This window comes from Anas acuta, chromosome 6, assembly GCF_963932015.1.
Source record: "Anas acuta chromosome 6, bAnaAcu1.1, whole genome shotgun sequence".
Classification (NCBI taxonomy): Eukaryota; Metazoa; Chordata; class Aves; order Anseriformes; family Anatidae; genus Anas; species Anas acuta.
Window position 1 is genome coordinate 30,367,269 of NC_088984.1, and position 22,443 is coordinate 30,389,711.

At 42.0% G+C, this 22,443-nt stretch overlaps 1 protein-coding gene across 1 annotated transcript; it reads left to right on the forward strand.

Moving 5' to 3' along the window:
• The first annotated feature begins 5,566 nt into the window (after nucleotides 1-5,566).
• On the forward strand, nucleotides 5,567-13,969 carry COPS8 (COP9 signalosome subunit 8). The gene is made up of 8 exons (XM_068686232.1): nucleotides 5,567-5,740; nucleotides 6,245-6,315; nucleotides 7,798-7,846; nucleotides 8,685-8,817; nucleotides 9,717-9,824; nucleotides 10,266-10,328; nucleotides 11,349-11,390; nucleotides 12,514-13,969. Exons 1-8 carry the CDS (start codon nucleotides 5,663-5,665, stop codon nucleotides 12,591-12,593), a joined length of 624 nt encoding a protein of 207 aa, XP_068542333.1. The 5' UTR covers nucleotides 5,567-5,662; the 3' UTR covers nucleotides 12,594-13,969.
• Nucleotides 13,970-22,443: the final 8,474 nt, after the last annotated feature.

Here is a 22,443-nt window from a genome sequence, read left to right on the forward strand (position 1 = left end):
GGGGCTTGGGAAGGAGCCGTAACAAGGCATCACAGACACGAGGTCTTCTTTGTCAGGATGTCATGGAGAGGGAGACAGAAGAAGGAGAAGAGTGACTGCGTGAGAGGCTTGAGCACAGGTGCCTGGACTCCTTACCCCCCGCAGATCAAAGCCCGCCTTTCTAATTGCGCCTGTTATCATGCTCACCCAAACGCTCTCCCAGAGTCCCGGAGGCTTTGCAGGGGGAACAGGTGTTTGCAACATGCATGCGATTACAGGAGATTAGCGGGTTTAAAAGCCTGCCCTGGGAGACACGGTCATGCATCACGCTCCCGTCACGACGGCCAGGAGGTTTTCTGGCATGGGGTTGGGGACAATGCCATGGGGCAGCCTTGGGCAGAAGCATGTCCTCACCCCATTCCCCAAAATGCTCCCATGCTGGGCAAAGGATGCCCCTTCTATTCCCCCAATTTTCCCCCCAAACACCCTGTGCTGGACTTGGGATTTCCCCTTCTCCATTCCCCCAAATCTAGGGGATTTCTGGGATTTCCAATCAAGGGAGCTGTGTGGTGGAAGTGCAGTGAGGAGAAGTGATATTCTGTTGCTCAAAGTTATCCAAGGTCTTCATTTGGATTAAAATATGCAGAGAACAAAAACCGCTGGCCAAGGAGCTGGGGCTGTTTGGGAGGGGACAGAAACTTGGCCAAGGATCCTGTGGAATGAAGCAAAAACAGGAAAATGCATAGACATGCCTCGAAAGTCATGAAAACAAAGTTTAGGTTAAATACACAGAGGGTCTCCTTTTCCCTTCGCAGGTTAAGAAAGGGCAGCCCGTGCCTCCAGAGCTACTGGCAGAACTGGTCACCCCTGCTAATTCCCTGCTTGATCCAGGCAGGTTGCTTTGCCATGGCCCCATATGAATTGTGGGAGGAAGGGGACGAGGTCCCCTTCGTGTCCGTCCCTGCACATCACTCTAAGTGAAATACGGTGCCTGAGCAGCGCTGTAAACACCTGCATATAAAGTGCCACCTAACACAGAACAGCACATTAAATTTGCAGGATCCACTTTATTCGGAAAGCCAACAGAGCACGGGCAGCACTCAACGTTGCATTAAACTGTCCTGCGGTAATAAAAAGCAAGCAAGGCATTTCCAGCAAACAGGATTTTCAGGCTGGAGTTGAAAGAACAAGGATGACGCAGGGAAAATACCAATCCCCTAAAGAGCTTTTGGTTTATTGGAGTTGAAAATGATGCCCTATAAAAACAAAAAATATATATATATATATATGGGGGAGAGAATTAATAGATTGGAAAAATAACTTGGACTTTCTTTGCGATGCCCCCAGCCCACTGCTCTTTGTGGGATGCTCCAAATGCCCCAACACTGGAGCGAGCACGCAGGGCGTCCCCGTGTCAGGGCGTTCCCAAACCATCCCTGATCTGTTTGGGTTGGCTGCTGGTGCTTCGTGAATATCACAAGGGGGGACCTGGTCGCAGGCTGCGACCTCACGTCGAGCACTCGGAAAAGGGCTCGGTGTAGGAAATGGGCTTCTCCGGCACGCCAGCCGCTCGCCGCTTCCTTTCCGCTGCGCACAGCTCGTAAAAACGAGGCGTTTGTCCACTCTGATTGCAGGGGCTGGTGTAAAACAGGCTTTGATGTAATGGGAGGAAATAATGTATTTAGGTACAGCCTTTAGTCCGGTCGGACGCAGCTCATATAAATCAGGGTACTGAGGAGATGGGGAAGTGTGTGGAGAAGTTAAACTTGACCCTTTACCGCCGTTTTCTTTAACTTTCACATTAAATTAACTTTCCTATTGTTCCGTATCAGTGTGCTGAATCTTATTTTCCCCATAATGATTCTTTTGTTCCCCTGAAAAGCTTTTGAACGAGATGAGAAAGGGAAACCTTTTGTAATCATCACTGCAGAGCGTGCCTTCAGATCCCAGTCAGCTCACGAAAGCAGCTGGGGAAATACAGCCCTGCCCCAACACCCCTGGTAATCTTTCTTGGAAATGGCTTGGTGTGACTCTGAGAACAAAGAACCGCTCCTTGGGATGGCTCGGCCCTGCAGAACTAGGACCCATTTTGGCTGCTGCATTAAAATTCATACGGGGCGTAAATGAGTTTCTGAGATGTTCGTGCCATCACCGCCATAAGGAGCTGAATAAAAATCACATTAAATATACTTTACACTTCCGCAACAGCTGGAAGCCAAGACTTAAAGTGCTTTTCAATCCCACGGGCCAAAGGCAAAACCAGGATCCTTTCAGTACAAGGAGATTTCCCATTAATTTAACCTGGCCAGATTTGCTGCGGGACAGATTCTCCTACGTGCTTGTCTATGTTCCCAGGCTGGGCTTTTATTTTGGTGCTTAAATTGAAGAGAAGCTCCCAAATAGAACAAATGACCCCGTGACGGCCAGGATGCCGGGTTGACCCACCTCGGTCACTGTCTGAAGGTGAAGGATCGTGCTCATAAAGTCATCAGTGGGGATGGGATGGGACAGAGGGGCTGGGAAGCACACGAGTACACTTCAGGAGCGGGGAATTTGTGGATGGATCCTGCAGGACGGGACTGGAAGGTTTGGGGAGAGGTGGTCAATGCGCTGACCGAGGCCTGGCAAATGCCTCTTGCAATGGACTGGAGCATAACCCTCCACAAACCAGCAAGAGAAAAATGAGAAAGAAAAACCCAAACCCGAAGCCTGATCCAAGCTCTCAGTCCGTCCTCCATAAAGGGTCCAGAAAGGAGCCATCCCCTGAACTTTGTTATTGTGTTTTGGTTACAATGCAGCCTTCTTTTACGTGTTAATCATTAAACCATGCTGAGCCTGGGGCCGATTTCATGGTTCCTTTTCAGGGTAAAATTCTCCATTTGCTAAGCTAGTCTGAACAGAGCTGAAGGAGAAATCAAAATTAATTTTTCCTGACAAGATTATTTCATTGAGAAGTTTTCAGACGTCGACACTTTTGGTGATGCTGAGAGCGTAAAATATGCAAAAAAAAAAAAAAAAAAAAAAAAAAAAAGAAAACAAAAAAATCCCTTCTAACATATTTCCTCCCCCATACTGCTATCACATCCTTATGCAGCTTTTGAAAAATTTGTCCTGCAACCAAAATGGTCAAATTTGCCTTAATGAAGCTACCTCCTAATGAAAACTGACCCATGCATGATAACCCTCCACATATGGCTGTGCCACCTCTCCTTGCACTGGGTGTCTGGGGACATTTTGCTCTATTAACCAGCTCCATTCCCTCCTGAAAGCAAATATTTGGGCTCTTTGGACATCCCTGGCTTGGAACTGCACTGTGTGAGCAGAAGACGTCTCCTCGCCCAATGCTTGGCCTTGTCCCTGACAATTTAACACAGTCAGGGAAAAAGCTTGGCCCCGGGGGAAGAAAACCTCTTGGGAAGTAGTCATCAGGCCTCAAGTAAAAGAGATTTTGGCTTTTTGAGGGGCAGAAATCCTTCAAGGAGTTCACCTCCTGGCCATGGTTTTGGTGCATCACGGGCTTGCAGGGGGATGTCCCCGGGGCAGGAGGGGTGGTGAAGGGGGAGATGAGAGGCAGGAGAAGAGGGATGGGGGGAAAAAAAAGAATAAATAAATAAATAAAAATGGAGAAACAGTATTTCTGGCTACTTCCACACAGAGACATTGCTTGTATCAGTGGTCCTGGTGGCTTTGGGAGGCTCAGCTAACAGCACTGGAAAGCACCGCTTCCTCCCTTGTCCCAAAAGCTTAATGAAAGCCTGAAAAAAATAAACAAAAATGGCCTGGCTGCCCCAAAATAGAAAGAGTTTCTGGCATGAAAGGAGAGCGGGACATTCGGAGGTGGCTGGGAGCTGCACTGGGGAGAAGTGGAGCACGGCGGCGAAACCTCCGTCCTATTTCTTCGGACTTTTCTGCATTTCCCTTGCAGCCAGTGCCCTCTCGTGGGAAGCTCTCACAAACCAGCCCGATTTTGATATTTTTTTCCCAATCTCTGGAGCAATTGATCGCCCAGGTGAGAGGAGGAGTGTGCCACAGAGCCATGGCTTTGCCCAGGCCTGTGAGTGCCACCAGCAGAGGCCTTTGAAGGCAAAGCTGGGTTTCGGGGCCTGGAGGGCTCAAGCGAAGGCTGTGGGGTTTGTAGGGGTGCCCAAGACCCCCCAGGCCCCTGCCCATGTGTGTGCTTGCTCGCTGCGAATCAACGTGTGGCCCTGAGGGCTCATTAAGGATGGCTAATTAACCATGGAAACCCTCTGTCCCCATCGGCTCCCATTCCAGGTCAAGGAGGGAGGGATTGCCTGTGGGCAAGGGACTAAACACATCTTGGGGTGCTTGCCTCCACGGACAGCATTATGACTCTGTCCTGTCATGGGGGATGTCCCACTGCTGCCCCCCAACTCCAAAAATTGAGAGAATTGGGAGCGTGAGCGGCAGGTGAGAGCAGCGCAGGGCCCAGCACAGCAAAGGGCCCTGGGGACAGGGGCGGCTGGAGGTGGGAGCAGCTGTGCCCTGGTTCCTCCCTTCTCCAACCCAAAAGCGCCGAGACCACCACCAGGGAGCCTGTTTTTGGTGCAAATGCTAATTTATAGGATAGGTGTAGCCATATGTATGTATGGTTATGTATATGGACACATATATCCTCTAAACATGTGTGTATGGGGATATATATATGGGGGTATATATATATATGGAGGTATGGGAGTATTTATATATGGAAGTATGGGGATATATATATATAGAGAGAGATATATATATGGGGATATATATATATATGGAGGTATGGAGGTATATATATGGGGATATATATGTGGAGGTATATATGGAGAAATATAGGGAGGTATACATGGTTATGTATATGCAGTATATATATGGATATATGTAAATGGAGTATATATGTGGCTATATCCATATACATACATTATATCTACACACATACATGGGTATATCCATATATATACATGGATGATATCCAAATATATATATATGCATATATATATGGACATACCCCATATACATACATACACGGATACATGGATATACTCCACATACCTACATAAATATCCATATACATACATGGATATACCCCATATACATACGTATATATATACATACACAGATATATCTGTATAATGCATGGATATACCCCATACACATACATATATATATCCATATATATACAGGGATGTACTCCATATCCATACATATATATAGATATATCTGTGTACATACATAGATATACCCCATATGCATACATATATGTATAAATACAGGGATATATGCATGTATATACACGGATGTACTCCATATTCATGCACATATATATAAATATATATGCTTATTTCTGTGTACATACATAGATATACCCCATATCCATACATATATGTATAAATACAGGGATATATGCATATATATACACGGATATACCCTCTTACATAGCTATATGTACCCACATACACACAGGGATGCACTCTTTACACATAAATTCTTTAATATTCACACCCACGCCCCTCTGGCCCCGCCCCCGGCGCTGGCCCCGCCCCCCCGGCAGTCCTCCAGAGCATAAGAGCTGCGGGGCAGAGCGGCCCGCTTGGCGCTGCGGGCGGAAGTACGCTGGGTGCGCGCCGGAAGTGAGGGCAGCCGGGGCCGCCGCCTGCTGTGAGGAGGAGGAGGAGGAGGCGGCGGGGGGAAGATGCCGGTGGCGGTGATGGCGGAGGGCGCCTTCAGCTTCAGGAAGCTGCTGGAGCAGTGCGAGACGCAGGAGCTCGAGGTGGGGCCGCGGGGTGTCCCCCTCTGTGGGCTCGCCGCTGCTCTCAGCCCGCGGACGCCCCGCTGCGGGCCTGTGGCGTGCCCGGGGGCGGGGCTGTGAGGGGGATTTTTTGGGGGGGGGGGGGGGGGGGGGGGGGACACTGAAGTTTAGATCAAGGTAAATCAAATCACGAGTGCCTAGAGCAGTTTGTGAGGAGATATGAAGATGGTTACCACTTCCCTGAGCAAGAGCTAGAACACAGCGTGGTGAAATGTCACTTCCTTGTCGATGCAGCAAAACAAAGCTAAATCCTCTAGCTAAAACTTCAGGAGTGCGCAAGTTACTCTGCATAGAAAGATACAACTATTTGCAAAGTACTGCAGCAACTTGTCCACAGCTGTTACCTGATGTGAAATCAGCAACTGCCTAGGAGTGCTTGGTTTTATTGAACTTAGCTGCTTGCTTAGTTGGTAAGATGTCCTGCTTTTAAAATATCTAACTAAATTCCTTGTGCCTGTTTTTTAGGCCCCTGGAGGAATTGCTACGCCTCTTGTTTATGGCCAGCTTCTGGCTTTATACCTGTTGCATAATGACATGTAAGTGACTTGTATTAATCTTCCAACTTCAGGTAGCAGATTTGTTACTGTTAGGCTGATCAGGATTGACCTGTAGCTGCCAGAATGCTAACGTTTGTTGTGGGATTAACAAAATGCATGTAGGTAATGCTGTGTTCTTGAAGTAAATTAAAGTCCAGACTTCAGCCTCACAGCCCCTTACTCTGTTGGAATATTTTCCTCTGTTGGTTCTTGTCCACCTTCCGTAACTGAAGGGGCGGATTTCAGTTGTTTAAGTGGTGAAATGGGCTCAACTGAAAAGCATTGAACACTTTGTTTGACTCATGGCTCTTCCAAGCTTTACTTGCTTTGAATAAGATTGCAGGCTCCTGCTTGTGTCTACAGCGTGGTAGGGCAGCTTTAAACTAAAAATGAGGGACACTGATGGTTTAAAGAAGTTAAATCTGCATCTGTGTCCATCTGAATAATCTTTTAAATTTAGTCTGGTGGGCTGTTACTGCATCCATGTATGAACTTAATTCTTTCCATTTAGTTTTATTGATGTGCTGCTGGTTACTTGTTCTGGCAGAGTAAACAACACTGCCACATTCTTTGACAAAGCCAAAGCTAATGTCAGGGTGGTGATTCCATGATTTGAGTGTTTTCTTGCATTGTAGCTGTATGTTATTTTGGGACAAAATTCCATTCTGTGCTGATGTTGAATATTAGCTTTAGTTAATTAATCCTGACTTGGTGTTGTAGAACTGTGCTTTAATAAGATGCAGTGAATCTTATTTTCTGTTTTGTGTTTTAAATCTTTTGGAGCATTTCTAATCAGTTCCATTCTAGACTTCCTCAGCTGTGCTCTAAAGATCGATGACTAGATATTTCAATTAAATGCATGTGAGAATGCTGAGTTGAGAAGAGCAAGCACTCTAAATCTTTAATCCCCAAAGCAGGGTGCAGGCACACTAAGAACACTTTCTTGTACTACTAACAAATAATGTTAAGCTGGAATTGCATTTTTGGCTCATCATTTTAAGGTTCTATTTCTGTGTTTTATGTCAGTACAATATTGCATCTGTATAATTTCTAAATGCACATGTGTTGGTGGTCGTCGTGGTGCTTAGAAAGGTTTTACTGATAAGTGCATGATCCAAGTTTGGAGACCACCAGTCTAAATGGCAACTGACACTGTAGAAAGTTGTGCATGTGTTTGTTCAATTTGCAACTGTTCCAAAAACAGTGCAAACCTAACTTTTGTGAAGTTCTGCTTGTGGTAGAAATGTGGAAAACTTCTTCTCAGCTTTTACTCAGTGAGTCCATTAATGAACTATTTTGTTGTGACTGTCATGTCTTCTTGAAAATAACTTTTCTACTTCATCAGACATAAAAGGAATTATTTGAAAGCACCAAGATTGTGCCATGCTTGTGTTAATTTTAACATCTGAACAAACCTTTTGGTGTCCCCTTGTAGTTAAACATTCGGTCACTGAGAAACATTTTTTAACTTTCTTTTTCAAGGAATAATGCACGATATCTTTGGAAAAGAATTCCTCCTGCTATTAAATCTGTAAGTACTTCATAAAATGCCAGCTGATACTAAAACAGTTTTGTGTAAGCTTGCACATGATGATTTTTTTTCCCCCTCCAAGGATTCTGTTGGGTGAGTAGCTTTGGGCTCAGTTCTCTGCTGTGAGCTGCATGTCCAGCAGATGGCATACTGGTCCTGCTAAGGTCTTCTAGTTGCAGATCTGACTATTCTCTCTTCCTTACAAAGTAATCTGTGATGTAGGATTCTGTAAATCTGGAGTTCTTTGAAAGCCTTGTGGTAAGGGGTAGTCAGATGGAGGAAGTCAACAGCTGTGTTCTCAATACCTGATTCTGAGGTGGGGCCACATTCCACCTGAAGGTGTAAAATACCTTCTGTAGTGAAATGCAACTTCAGATAAGTTGCACCATCAGATTTAACTTTCTGAAGGCAAACCTTGTTTCAGTTTGAGATGTTTTCTCAAAGAAACAGTTGGGGTCGTATATTTTACAAGAAACAAGTGCTCTGTAGTCCTGAATTAAGAAGTCTTAGGGTCAAGATGGGACCTGTCACATTGTTCTGAAAGATTTTTTTTCTTGGAAAAAAAATATCAGTTCAGTCAGCAGTTGGCTGAACCAAATCTAATCTGGGCTTTCTCTGAAACTTGCTGTGTTTGAACAGCAGTGTTCTGTGAGTAGCTGGTCTGTTTTTTAGGTGTAGCTTGCATTTGGTGTGAAGCAACATTCTAATTGGGGGGGGGGGAATTTGTTGCATAGGTTATTTCAGGAAGGTTACGCCTCAAAGCATAGCATTTTTCATTGGTAAAATGGTCATTGCAGAGAACAGACAACTGTGGATTAACTGCTTTTTGTCTCAACAGGCAAATGCTGAACTTGGTGCAGTTTGGTCAGTAGGCCAGCGAATCTGGCAAAGAGACTTCCCAGGAATCTATACCACAATCAGTGCACACCAGTGGTCTGAGACCATTCAACCAATCATGGAAGCACTTAGAGGTACCTTAATTTTTTTGTTCTTGACAAGCAACAGCATAGTATCATTATAAACCAAAGGTATGTTGTTGCCAAGCATTTGTCTGTTTTAATTAAGGGATCTCAGGTATCAGGTGTAAATGAAAAAAGCTCATTAGAAAAACTTTTAGGGATGATTTAGAATGCTTTTATTTATTGTGTCTGGTTGTGTATGCTTTCTTACTGGATTTTCACACGGTGTTTGGCTCTGTAGTAGCAAAATGGGCTACTAGGCACTCAACTTTATTCAACTCGTTTAACCAGAAGCGTAGGCAGCTTGGTTTGACATTTCAGAACCTTGTGATGCTTATGAAAGTTCCTTTTAAGCGTGGCTTTAAACAAATGCTTTAGTAGTTATAGGCTGTATAATAGTAACATGCAAATAAACAGTCTTGCTACTAGAGGGCGCTACAGACTGCTAAAAAATCTTCCAAGTTGTTTTGCAATAATTTGTGTTTTAGGAACAACTGATTTGTAGGTGCTTTGGTATTAAAGAAGATGTGGGGGTAAAAGAAATTATTGTAACTAATCTTTATTTTTCATGATTTTCTGATTCAGAACTATTTGAGAAAGCCATTTCAAATGGCAAATGCAGTCAAAAGTGGAGTTCCTCAAACTGCGGTTTACATCCTGGTGGTAGTACCCAAGCTGCTGCAAACAACATTTTGAAGTTAAAAGCAATCTGACAGATTTTGCCATGGACATAAGCAAGCTATTCTCAGTATCTGCTGACTGAGACTTGAACAAATTGTGGGAAGGAAGGGGGAACTTTGAGGTTTTAGTGGTTTTCCCAAATGGATTGTGTGCTGTTTGGATTGGAAACATTTTCTGAGGTTTCTTGGCTATGGAGATTAGTATGTCTGCTTACATTTATCTCTTTTTAGATGCAACTAGGAGGCGAGCTTTTGGACTGGTTTCTCAAGCATATACATCAATAGTTGCAGATGATTTTGCAGCCTTTGTTGGGCTTCCTGTAGAAGAAGCTGTGAAAGGTACTTTCTGCTAATTCATTGAGTAACTTTTCTGTAAAAGATTAAGATCAGAGAGCCATAAGTGGTAAATAAATGTTATATACAGCCTGAGTTTATTTTAGAGGGAGTTGATGAGGCAGTGCATAGAGGTAAATGGCTTAGTTTTAGATAAATGTTTGTTTTACTTGCTACCAGTTACCTTTATCCCCTTCTACCTGTGGAAGTGTCAAAGCAATTCACTCGTAAACAGAGTGAAGGTAGTGGGCTAAACTGTTTTCATGTGCTATTACTTTCAAGAGCTTGCTTGTTGAACTAAATGTCTAAATACTTATGAGAAATGTCTCGGTTATAGCATATAGGCAGCATACAGAGATGCTTTTCTACTGGTCTTAGCGTATATCTGTTTTGTTTCTAACAGCTGTATAAGATTTGTTCTTAAAAACTTTAAAAATGTCTTTTCAGGTGTGTTAGAACAGGGCTGGCAAGCAGACTTTTCCACTCGTATGGTAATGCCTAAAAAGCCAGGTGGGTGGAGCTGTTGTTTCACTGGACATTGAATTTACCATTCTAATAACTATGCAATAGTTTCTAATTAAAATTTTGCATAATGTTATTTCAGATATTTTATGTGGACTTATGCAGCTGTAAAACATGGGATGTTTATGAAATGTAGGAAGTACAGAGTAGTGGGTTTTGTTTGGTCTTACAAGCAGTCTGGATTAAACTAAATCCTCAAATTAACATTTTTAAACAAAAGCAGACAGGATATGCTGACTTCTCCAGCTCCTCCTCTGCTGCTGGCTCTGACTCATTGGAACATAAGTTGGATGACCTCAAATGACATGTCTTAATCTAATAAAGATGAGTAAAAATATACCATTTTTGAACCTGAGAACTTTTACAGAAGTTAAACTTCTGTAGGCAGGGATTTAGTAGATCTTTGTGCTGAGGACTTCAACTTCTTGGTATAATTTCCTTTGCTTTTAAAGCTTTTTTCTATGGAATCTTTTAACTGTCTTGGTGTTGATAATGATCTGTGTTGCTGCAAAGCTCAGCCTGCAAAAACACTTTTTCATAGTGGTATCGACGGCTGTTTTCTGTTTGAGGCAAAGATAAATGTTAAGCTGTGAAGGCGGAGATAAAATGACTGCTCTTAAGCTGTACAGTACTACTCTAGAAGCAGGAGCCAAATTGTCATGCATCTAAAGAGAACATAACCAACCAGAGTCCTCAGCTCTTTGACCATTTTTTTTCATGAACTAGTTGCAAAATAAGCTGTTTTGAGAGCTAGTTACGTGTGGTTCTTTTCCAAAAATGAGCGCAAGAGCTACTATTGGGACAAAAGAAAGAGGCAGGAGGTGTTCACTGTTCTGAAGCTGCATGTCTAGTTTACTGAGCACTCGGTATTGTATGTTTTAAATATGAAATAAGACCAGGGCAATGAACAGGCTTAGTTTAACTACCTGTTTATCCAGGTTTGGCTTGGTGCATATAATCATTTAAAACTGGTCCATGGGGCTAACTTCTGTTATGTTTTTTCTGTAGGTGTACTGGAAGCTTCCTTTAACAGATTTATTCCTTCATCAGGTACTTCCTGTTTGTGTACAATTTGCTTGCATATGTTGAAGACTTGCATGATTAATATGATCAGTTTCATAACTCAGCACCACAAAATAGGAAAATACAATTGGGCTGCTTAAATGTTTCTCCCTCAGTCTTCTCTTCCCCTTACATACCAATCTGCAATTTAAATGACGCCCAAGATTCACACTTATACAGCTGATTCCAGAGCAGGAATAGGCAGTCACTGTAAAACAAAGGGGGTTGGCTGAAACTTCTCATGAAAAGGCAGTTTCTTCACAAAGCAGCTCTGAGTAGGCTTCATTGCTTTCCTGAGAATGGATTTCTGAAGTCTTCTGTGTGTAAGAAAACATTTTTCTCAAAGAGCAGCTGTAGGTTGGGGTGTGTTGTATTTTGTCATGCTGATTCCCAGAATAGTTTCTTTTATGAGAAGTAACAGTAGATCTGGATTGGTGGCTTGTTGTGTCTAACACAGTTGCCAGAAGTGTCTTCAGTTTACAGATTTAGTTTGAAGAGCTAGGGTCTTGCTTCTCAAAACTATTCTAAGCAGTATGTCTTGTTCAACTACTGCTAACTTTTCAGGAAGAATAAACAATGCAATTTTCCTGACTTTTTTAATTTTTGATTTTCATTCCTGCCATGTCTACCTGGTTCTAGCCACTTGTCTTCCATCCTGTCCTTAAACTAGTTCCACATTGGTGTTTGTTTAAGCATCTCCATGTGCACTGCATTCTCCTGCAACCTGTGCAGTGTTTTGTTGGTTGGGTAACCCAGCAGATCTGTGGCATCTTTAGTATGCCAGCTTGTAAGGAAAGGAGCACCTGAAGAGCTCCAGCAGCATTTTTATTCAAGTGCAGGGAGTATTCAATAATCACAGATCCCAGTATATGCAAAATTTTTTTTGAAGTCTGCTGACAATTGGAACTCGGTAGAAGTATCTTTGCTGTTAGTAATTCTGGTGACTTAGTTGTGCAGATGACAGAAAAGTATTTTATCAGCTAACGCTGCATAGGCAGAAGTTATAGTTCAGATGTGCCCCCTTAAGATTCTCATGTGTTTAATATTTTCTATTGACTTACTTTCTTAATTTTATTAATGCTGTGTTTTTGACTTTCATTATTTTTTCTAGAACCTGCTCCCGTTCCACCAATTCCAAATGAACAGCAGTTGGCCAGATTGACCGACTATGTGGCTTTCCTTGAAAATTGATTATCCTGCTTCTCTATCCAGAGCAACTTGGGAATCCTGTGTACTGACAGTTCTAGAAATCTAAGACTTATTTTATATCTGTTAAATGTTGCAGCATCCCTTACTCAAATGTGTAAAGTATATCATGTATGTTATCCCAGTTTGTGTTTGCCAAAGCCAAGATAGCAACCGAAACAGTTCTTTAACTCCTGTAATTTTTGTTCAGTAGGTACACAGCAGTATTACTTTAAGGTTTTTTTTACTGGCCTGTAGCCAAGAGATGCAGAACTTTTTTTTTTAGGTTTATCAGAAAAGGAGAAGAAAAGCTTTAAGGAATGAAGCAGGTTAAGTGTACTGGGGGATTAAGGTTACTGGGTTACCTGCTTCTGTGATGAGCGCTGCTGTGCTTATCGCAGGTCAGTTGTGTGTTGATTTAAAGTACAAAGTGTGGAAGACTGTTATCCATATCTGTAGAGAGCGAATGTTTTGATGAAACAGTAACTTAAATAAGAAAACTATTTACAGTAACCCTTTTGCAAGTCTATTTGTGACATTTTTTTATAGTTGAACTCTTTTTTTCTTGTTGGTCTTTCTGATTTGTTGAATCTTCCTTTTTGTTTTGTGAGAAATTTCACATCAGGCATGTTCTTATGGCAGAGTAATCGATGTTCACCTTGAGGAAGAATTTTACTTTTTGGAAGGTTTTATTTTTGAGTGAGCGCACATAGGACACTAGAGTTTTTGCTTGGGAACTGTACCCCTTTGAGCCTGTCATGTCATGTTTCTTTTCAGTATGCTGAGCCAGGATCTGCTACGAACGACTCTTACCTGCCTAAGCTTTCTGGATTGGTCCTGCAGTTACTGGAAAGGAATTTGAAAATCAGAGTAGGTGTTCTGGAGTAGAGGCCAGTCAGGGTAGGGATGATATTTTATGCAGCAATATCAGTTTGAAGAATAGATTTCTTGTACCAGAGCACTGCTTTGTTAATTTTTAAGTTGAGAGTGGATTTTAGAAGCAAGAAAAGACTTGTATTCCCTGGCTTCTTATCCTTCTTATTATGCTGGTAAAAAGACTGTGGGAGAATAGTGGTGCTCTAAAGGGCAGTGCATGCTTTCACTTCTCACCCCCCATTCTTCAACATATTCAGTGGTTTTGTCATTGAAGGTGGCAGGTGTGCTCTATGTTTTGATTTTCCAGTGTTCACTACCTACTGTACATTCCCTTGCAGGAATGTGTTAGGGAGGAATTGTAAACTGTGCACTGCTGCTTTGAGAGCTCCCTTTATGTGTAAACATTTAGTCAAAGTGATTATTTATTTGAAACCCACCTAAGACTTGGATTTCTTAAGATGATGCAGATTTATTTTCAGTGATATTAAAGAACGCGTTTACATTGATCTTGTGTGCTTGATTTTTAATTTTCCTTAGAGTAAAATTCTGGTTTGGCTAGTTCTTTAATGGATTCATATTGGCCTAATTTGTATAGGGCTAGTTACAGGTTAGTGCAATGCTTTGTGCCTAAACAGGTATTCAGAACAGCTTCATGTACAGCAATTGTATGAGTTTATATTAAAAACAAAACACTGATGCCACACAGGAGTCTTGTAAAAATGTTTGAAGGTGTAAAGTACTTGAACTAGGTGAAAATTTCCCCTTCTGTGCATGTACTTGGCAACCCTGTTGCAGTTTTTGTGCAGGATATGGAAACAATCCTACTTTCAGTAAAAGAAGTTGAACATGATTGCTAACTTGGCTAAATACTTGGCTAATTACTGACATGGCTAATTACTTGCATTTAAGTGTTAATGGGAGAAGAGGACTGTGTATGCTGTTAATCTGACTAAAGAATAGTAGCTTGGCTCTTTTCTCCAGTGCTAGCAAGCTCATCACTTTGGAATAGTATCTGGTCTGCTGCAAAATTAAAACTGGCTTTTAACTTTGGGTGTGGGATTAACTTGTTTCTTGTCTTGAGTTCTGTCTCTCAGCTTTGCTGTTATGTTTTGTCTTTGTAACCCAAACTGTTCCAGATCTTTTATCCTCATTGCCTTTTTTGGGAGTTTCTGGTTTCCTGTCAGTTTTTAAGTCCATCTGCTTGTTACTGTTCTAATAGTGGATATAGCATGGCTTACCACAGTGGCAGTGTATCTTGTTTTTTTTCCCTGATCCTTTTTGAAGATTGCCTTTGTTCTAGTATCTTTAGAACGCTGCTCTGTTCTCAGAGTAATGGTGACAGTAATTTCAGTATCTTTCATTAGTAGTGACAACTAGTTTGTGCATCATTGCATATCCATATTCAGTTTTTTTCCCTCTGGTTAATGCGATACATGCATGGATAACAAACAAATGCACAGTGAAACAGTCAGTAAAATTAAGGTGTTTCTGGTCTCTGCAATCAGAATTTATTATCACTTGAGTAACTTCAATGTTTACATTCTTGCCTTGCTAGTGTAAATAAGTTTTGAATATAGCAGGTTTTGTGATTGGTGGTGGTCTCATTTGTTATGAGAACTAAACTCCCTGCTACTCAACCAGTCACTGATATATGGATAGATCTTTCCCATTAGCTTGCAGAGGTTTTTTGGGGGAAAAAACTCACTATGTGAAGTAGGCCACTCAATCCACATCTGTTGATTCTTCCTGGAAAAAGCTAGCAGATTTGAAGCTGCATTCAAAATGCAACTCCACACTTCTCAAAAATACTTCTCTCCTTTTTTCAGTAGCACAAACGCTTTTTGATTCTCCTGTATAGATACTAAACACCCTGACTTGATTTTCAGGTTTAAATAGGCAGGTGAGGAGTGGGCTGAGTCTTAATACCTCTAGCTCCTTTATGAAGTTGTAAATGTTAGTGGTGTTGGAGCCAAATGAAATGCTCTGCTTAGTGTCTGAGCAAGGCAAATGGGACAAGCTGCTGTATTCATGTTAATTTGGAGTTAAACTAATGTATCATTGGCAGTACACTAAGATACAGCTTAAAACAAATGCCTTTGTGGGCAATATTGTTAACTGTCATGGGACCTTTAATGAACTTACTTGGCTTGTATTGAGCTAATATAAGGCAAATGTGCAAATTTTGCAATGTGTTCTTCAAATCAGTGAGCCTTTTCTCATTTTGTAGCTGACTATCAGCTGGTTCACAATACCTCCAAATAGGGAATTTACATCCATTGGCAGGTGTAGCTTAATCCTCCGTGGAGGTTGCAATGTGCTGTCCTGAATAACTTGGTGTCTGAGGTTAGTTATCCCATAGCTCCTCAGAGTGGGAAGGAGGGCTATCTCAGAGTACTCTGAAATGATGAGGTCCAGTTTTAAAGTACTGGATCAGAATTTGGAGTTACAGCAGATAAGTGAATTTCACTCAGATTTAGTGGCTGAAGGCAAATGCGGCTTTTCCATGTTAGCAGAGGGTCGCTACGCAGGGTAGGAGGAGGGATGTTATTGTATAACATAGCTTGCCTAGTGAGTTTAAGATTTCTCTCTGAATGTCTGAGAAAGTTGTGTGTAGAGCTATTGTCAACCTAGCAAGCTGAAAGTAGGAGTTCCTTTCTTGTAAAGGCAGTGAGGAGTCTGCAGGAACTGCTGTTATGACGTGCATTAGAGCACGCCTGGCTTTCAGTTGGTGACTGTACTTGTATGTTATGGAGAAGTATAAACAACTTAGTGACACATAGCATTGCAAAAGTTGAAGTTATACATCTTTGCTTTTAAAAAAACTGTTCCTTTCTCTTTTGGCTTGGGCCTATTTTGTTCTAAAATACTGCAGTCTCAAAGGGGTCAATAACAAATTCTGCTGAATGGAAACATTAGTCCATCTGTTAGATGTGATCCATGTTAAAAGATTTCAGTTTACACTTTCACTGCTTTGGCAAGCCAAGCATAGCCTTGTGCTGCTTTGTCCAGAGCCCTGTCTTAGTAAACTGCTTGTGTAAATAAGTTTGTAAAGTAATATTTTTTGGCATTTGAATCCTTACCTGGACTACTTTAACACTGTGCTTTCAACCCAGCAATGAAGAGGAAATATTTTTGTGCTTTCATTTGTTTTTTAATTGAAGCAAGTAATGTGGGTTTTGGAGTTCTTCCAAACACTTCTGTCAGCAGTGTGCTGGAACTCTGGAGTGGGAGGACCTTTGGATTAAACCATTAAGAATTCAGCTGGGAGCAGGGATTCTTGAAACTTTTTGAAAAAAGTTCCACTTCAACTCATTTTCCATTTTCATCTGCATCCCACATGTAACTGAAAATCATTTCTTTGCGTTGTTAGTCTCTCCTACACAGGTCAGTGATCACTTACCTGTGGTTTCAGTTACTGTAGAGAAAGCTGTCTTCAGCTCAAGTATGGTTAAAGGAGAAACTGGATATGGAGGCAGAATAGTAGGGTATGGCTCCCTGCTGAAGATACTTATGGAAACCTTGCCTGGGTTTGAAGAACAAAGCTTAGTAAGCTTTTGAGGATCTGATCAGAGATGTGACTCAGTTAAATGCATTCTGCTTCATTTTCTCGTGGAAAGCTGTCTTGCTGAAAATTACATGGGAATGGCACTGATGTTGCTATGGTCCGCTTGGATTCTGCTGCAGATACGTTACTTAGGCTAATATTTATCCGTGGTTTTGTAACCTGGATAGATGGTGAAAACTGGTGCAGGTTTTCCTTCATTGCTCAAATGCTGAGTGTTTGAGAAGGTCCTGTTGTGAAGGAAATAGCATCAGCTCAGCCTGGTGCTTCTTATTCCTCAGGTGGCATGAGAAGTGCTGGTTGTGACCAGTTTGTTCTGTTGATTGGACCTAAGACACACCACTGTGCTTTGGGAATCTCATGGTGAGAGAAAAGAATCCAATAACTTCCAGGTTTTTAAAATGAATGCTGAAGATGATTCAAGGTAGTCGTAAGACTTTTGTTGACACAAAGGAGAGAGCTAACAGTGTTGTCATTATGTCTGTATTCCAGCAGCCTCCTGTATATGTGGTGAGAAAGTCCTCTGCAAGGACTAGTTTGGCCCTTCCACTTCCATAGCCACGAGCAATTCAGAGCATCTGCTGCGCAGAGCCTGGCTTCCTGGATTGACAGCAGCAGTTCTGACACCCTTGTAAGGTGTCAAAAATTATTTATTAAGGTTTGATAGTGTCCAAGAGCAACTAAAATAGTAAAAAAAAAAAAAAAAAAAAACCTGCTTAGGATTTTAGTTTGAGTAGACTTAATCTTGTGAAAACTAGAGCTTGTAAGATACTGTGCAAGTCCACAGGGAAGCTTTTCTCTTCAGGTCCCAGCTGGTGATCACATCTGTTCCCATTTACTTACATGTGCATCTTTTAATATGTAGTCTCATGAAACTTTTCTTGTAGTTTAGTAAATGATTAGTAAGCTTTGTGCAGTCCATTTATGAATGTTAAAATCAAAGCCTAGGCTTATTCGTTACAATCCAGTGTTTCTGTCAGAGGCAGTGGGAAACAAAAGTAAATGGCTGTTCTATGAAGATGCCTCAAAGTGCCTAAACGTTGAGATAATGGTCTATGTACTTTGACACCAACTATCTTAAGTCTGAGAAACACTGCTGGATGCTGCTGATGGACCTTGTGGCTCTGTATTTTGGAGCTGGTGCTCCAAATGATGCAAGTTATGAGCCACCTTGCTGTTTTGGCAGTCTGCTGCACTGAGGTTTTGTAGTTTCAGCCTGGTTTGCTGTTGATACAACTTTAAAACAAAACAAAGCCCTGCTTTTGTCAAGTGTCAGGTTTCAAACAAAAGGTTAAGCAGTTAGCTGCCAGTGGACCACGACAAATGGAAGGCAAATGACTTTCTGGTTGATGATGGGAAGCAAACTTTAAAAAAATATTTGATTCTCATATTATGCCAACTAGCCTGGGAACTTTTGCTACTTTTTCTAATGTATTTGTGTTGAGCAGCAGAAAGTAGCTTGTGTTCCTGGTGTCCTGCCTGTGGTGTGGGTTGTTAATGCTTTCCCAGCAAAGAACTCCAGGTGGGATGGTAGGGCTGTGAGCCATAACTCAATGTAAATGGTGAGAGGACTTTGTTAAGCATTAAAAATCAGGATGCTTACAATTGATTTTGAAGCACTGCAGTAAATGGATGTCTCTCTTGAGCATGTCCTCAGGCTAAGTAGCAGTACAAGGCTGGGAAGGAATGGAGACTTTTGGAGCAGGAGCCCAGTTTGTTTATTCTATGAGAGCTTTTTGTTATGTTGGGATAACAACAGATAGAACAGACAGTGCTGAATTAACAGTGTTGAATCATGACTAGTATCTCACTTTGTATTATAACAGCACAGCCAAGCTGAGATTGATGTAAAAGTATGTGATGAGAATCCGTCTGAGGTGAGAGGACTTGTAGATCACTGACTGCACTGAGAACAGGACTTGACCTCTGATTTGCAAGGTAGGGCACACTCCCTTGTAGGTGTTTTAATCTGACGGATGCTTGAGGTATATGAAGCCCGTTTTATTTCTTTCTATGTGGACTTGAAACTGCCTCAGCACACAAGCTCAAATGGCAGTCCTCTGCTTCTGACCCTCATGAACTCAGGAAAGATGACACGTTGTGCTTTCCTGTCCTATTTGGGATCTGGCTTTAGACTTCAAGTGTATGAATAAACTCATGTGACTTAATGAAGTATGATGCATAGTGAAAGTCTCACTGTGTAACTGAAGTCAACAGCAAACAAAGGGAACTGTGCTTCAAGCATATTACTCTAGTTCCAACTCACGTACTGCATTTTTAGTCTGTCAGTACAGTGCAGCTGATTCGAGGTAAATGGAGTATTCATTTTATTCTGACCTTATGCTGAAAGCAAGGTTATATAGTTGCACTTCTCATATACTCCTATATTTTTACAGATTGGTTAGCTGCATATATACTATCTGCTCCTACGTATTTAATGCTTAATATTGTTTGTGTGATAACTCACAATGGCAAATGAGTTCAGCCTTAATTAGTCTGATGCATCAGTAGTGCTTGATCTTCTAGAGTTTGGCTCTTGGGATCTAGCTGACATAAAATCTGTGGAACTCCATGTGCATTCAGTCTTCCAGGTGAGCCTGTGCTCAACTTTGAGTCAAAACACTGGAGATTGCCTTCTCTTATTTTGTGCAATAGCACCTATGTGAGACTAACATTGTCCACACAAAGGACGTTGTTCATGCTACCTCTGCAAAGGCTGAAGCAAGCATTATTACAATGAAATCCAAAGGTAAATCAGACCACCTGCATTGCCAGTTGACTCACCTACATTGCCAGTTGACTGACACGTGAATTTTGGGTGATGGAACAGGGGCAAGTCTTGCAAGTGCTTCTGTACCAGGTGGAGAACCTGGAAAAAAACTGCTAGACATCAAGCAATCACCCTGCTGTAATGTTCTGGAGTGGTAGAGGTAGTGTTACCAGGCCACAAACCTTACAGGAGAAAGTGGGATGCGCATGGGATAACAGTGTAAAAATACTGGGTGTTTTAGGGTGGGACTTACTGTGGAATTATCAAGGCTGGAAGTCCTGTATTGCTTTTTTTTATTGCCTGGATGTTAGAAATATATCCTTAAGAGCAGAAGGCTGAGAAAATGCTTGGGACAGATGGTAGTAGTGAGGTATTCCCACCTCATAGACTCCAAAGTTTCCCTGGGGTGAGATGTAGAGAACTTGAATGCAATTGTAGTTGTAGCCTAGAGCAGCTAGTGGTAGATGAGAAGACTTGTTTTTTGTTTCAGTGCCAGTTTGAGAGATGATAGCCAGAGATAATAGCTGTATGATAGCTATGGTAATATGATTAGGCTTCAAGTGTGGTTGGAGTGAGCAGACAGAAATGTTCTTTTTGTAGTTTTGTTTTTAAACTATCAGAAGCAACATGCTTATGATGCATCTTGCAATGTACAACCTGGGTACTTAAAGCTACTGTCTCAGAAACCTAGGTAGAACATGCCTTGCTGCAAGTAGAAGTCTAACATCCCTCTAATGGCTTGGTGGGAAAGCTGAGGAAGTGTTTTGGGAAAGAGATCGGCATGTTAGAAAGCTTGTGCAAACAAGGAGCACAGAAAAGCCTGCAAAATGTGGAATATCAAATGTAAACAGGAAACAAAAAGGGCAAAACCAGAAGCTGTAATTTGCAAAAGGTGCTTGAACATATGGGACTGTAGGTCCTTGATTGTATTGCAGGTGCAAAGTCAACAAGAGAATTTCCAGGGATGTGCCATGGCAGAGGAAGAAGTGGTAGGAGCTTAATGACTTTGCATCTGTCTCTGCTGCTGCAGGGATTGGGTGGATTTCTACCTCCAAAATGTTTTCTGCATTGGAGTAGCTCTGGATACCTGGATAAGCATACAGTAGATGTACAGGATGCATCAGGCTGTGTATGCAAGGGAGATAGCAGGGAGTTGCCAAGACCGCGATATTTATCTGAGAGTCCTGAAAGAACTTGAGTATTCGACTGGAAAGTTGCAGGCAAATGTCCAACCTTCTGTTGCAAAGAGTTACTGTGTCAGAGGCCTTAAGGGTCTGTCGGGGTTATTCCTGTTCACAGAAAGGTCTCTGGGAGCTGGAAGCTGTCGGCTATCTTTCTGTGAATAAAAATGGGTGGTAAAGATTATGAACACTGAACATAAAGATAAGTACAGTTTATTTGGGAAGAACCGCTATGGCTTCTGTAAAGAAAATCGTCTGTGAAGAAATCCAGCCTTATTTGCTGGAATACTAGCAGTGTGTCTTTAGGCATGTGGATAAAGGGGATCTAGTCGATGTAAGAGCTGTCTGACATTGTCAGAAGCCCAATATTCACCAAACATTGAGGAAATATTACTATAGGATCAGAGGAAAGTTTCTTCAAGTTCTAAAAACTGCTTAAAGGGTAGAAAGCAAAAGGTAGGGCTTACTAGTCACTGCAATAGAGAAGAGTCAGACTTGGGGCCCCAGAAGTAAATACTGGGAAAAATTCATTTGGTGTTTTTCTTATTCCAGGAGAAGGCAAACAATCTGTTTGTCAGTGGTACTATGCTCTTTCAGGTAGTCAGTGCAGCACTGGTGACAAGAAGTAAAAGTCTTCCCAAACTGACTGGATGACCGAAGTGGTAGCAGGTGGGTTTCAGTGCACTGTGGATAAAGGTAGGACAGAACATCTAGGGGGAAAATAGTCAACACATGTTTGTGTGATGCTGAACTTGAAACTGGCACTTGCAAATCTGGAAAGAGACTGGAGAATCCTTATTGATAGCTATATAATGTCATAATGTGCAGCAGTGGAAAAAAGCCAAGAGGCTGCTAAGCATCAAGGAGGGTATTGAGAGCAAGAAGGTATCATCTTGTTAAGTAAAACTTCGGTGCACTTGCACAAATGCCTGTTTGAGTGTTATGGTTCAGACTTCCACTTCAAGAATGAGAGTGGGGTTGGAGAAGTAGAAAAGGGCCTGTGAAATGATGTAAGGGGATGGAGCAGTTGCCTTCTAGGTAGCTACTGAAAATGCTGGGACACTCCAGTTAAGAAGAATGTATAGAAGAGTGTGAGGCTTATGAAAGCATGAAGGCAATGGATAAGCTGAATGCAGAGCTATTTTGATGAATCCCCTGATTCCAGAGGTAGGGAATGCTTCTACATTGGTTTAAAGATGAAGTATAGTTATGTACAGCGCATAGTGAGCTTGGGGAACTTATTACTGCAGGAGGAGCTTCAGGCAGAGTGTGTAGTCCCAAAAGGATTGCAAACTCAGAGGTGTCAGACCTGTATATAGGAAAATAAAAAGAGGCAAAGATGTGCCTTCTAGCATCTCTATTCTAGTGGGTGCTGGAGGAATCTGAGCTGGAAGATCCACTGAGAATAGCCAGGCCTAAACAGCATCAGATTGGCACTGTGCTGGGCAGGCTAATGGGCTAGACTGA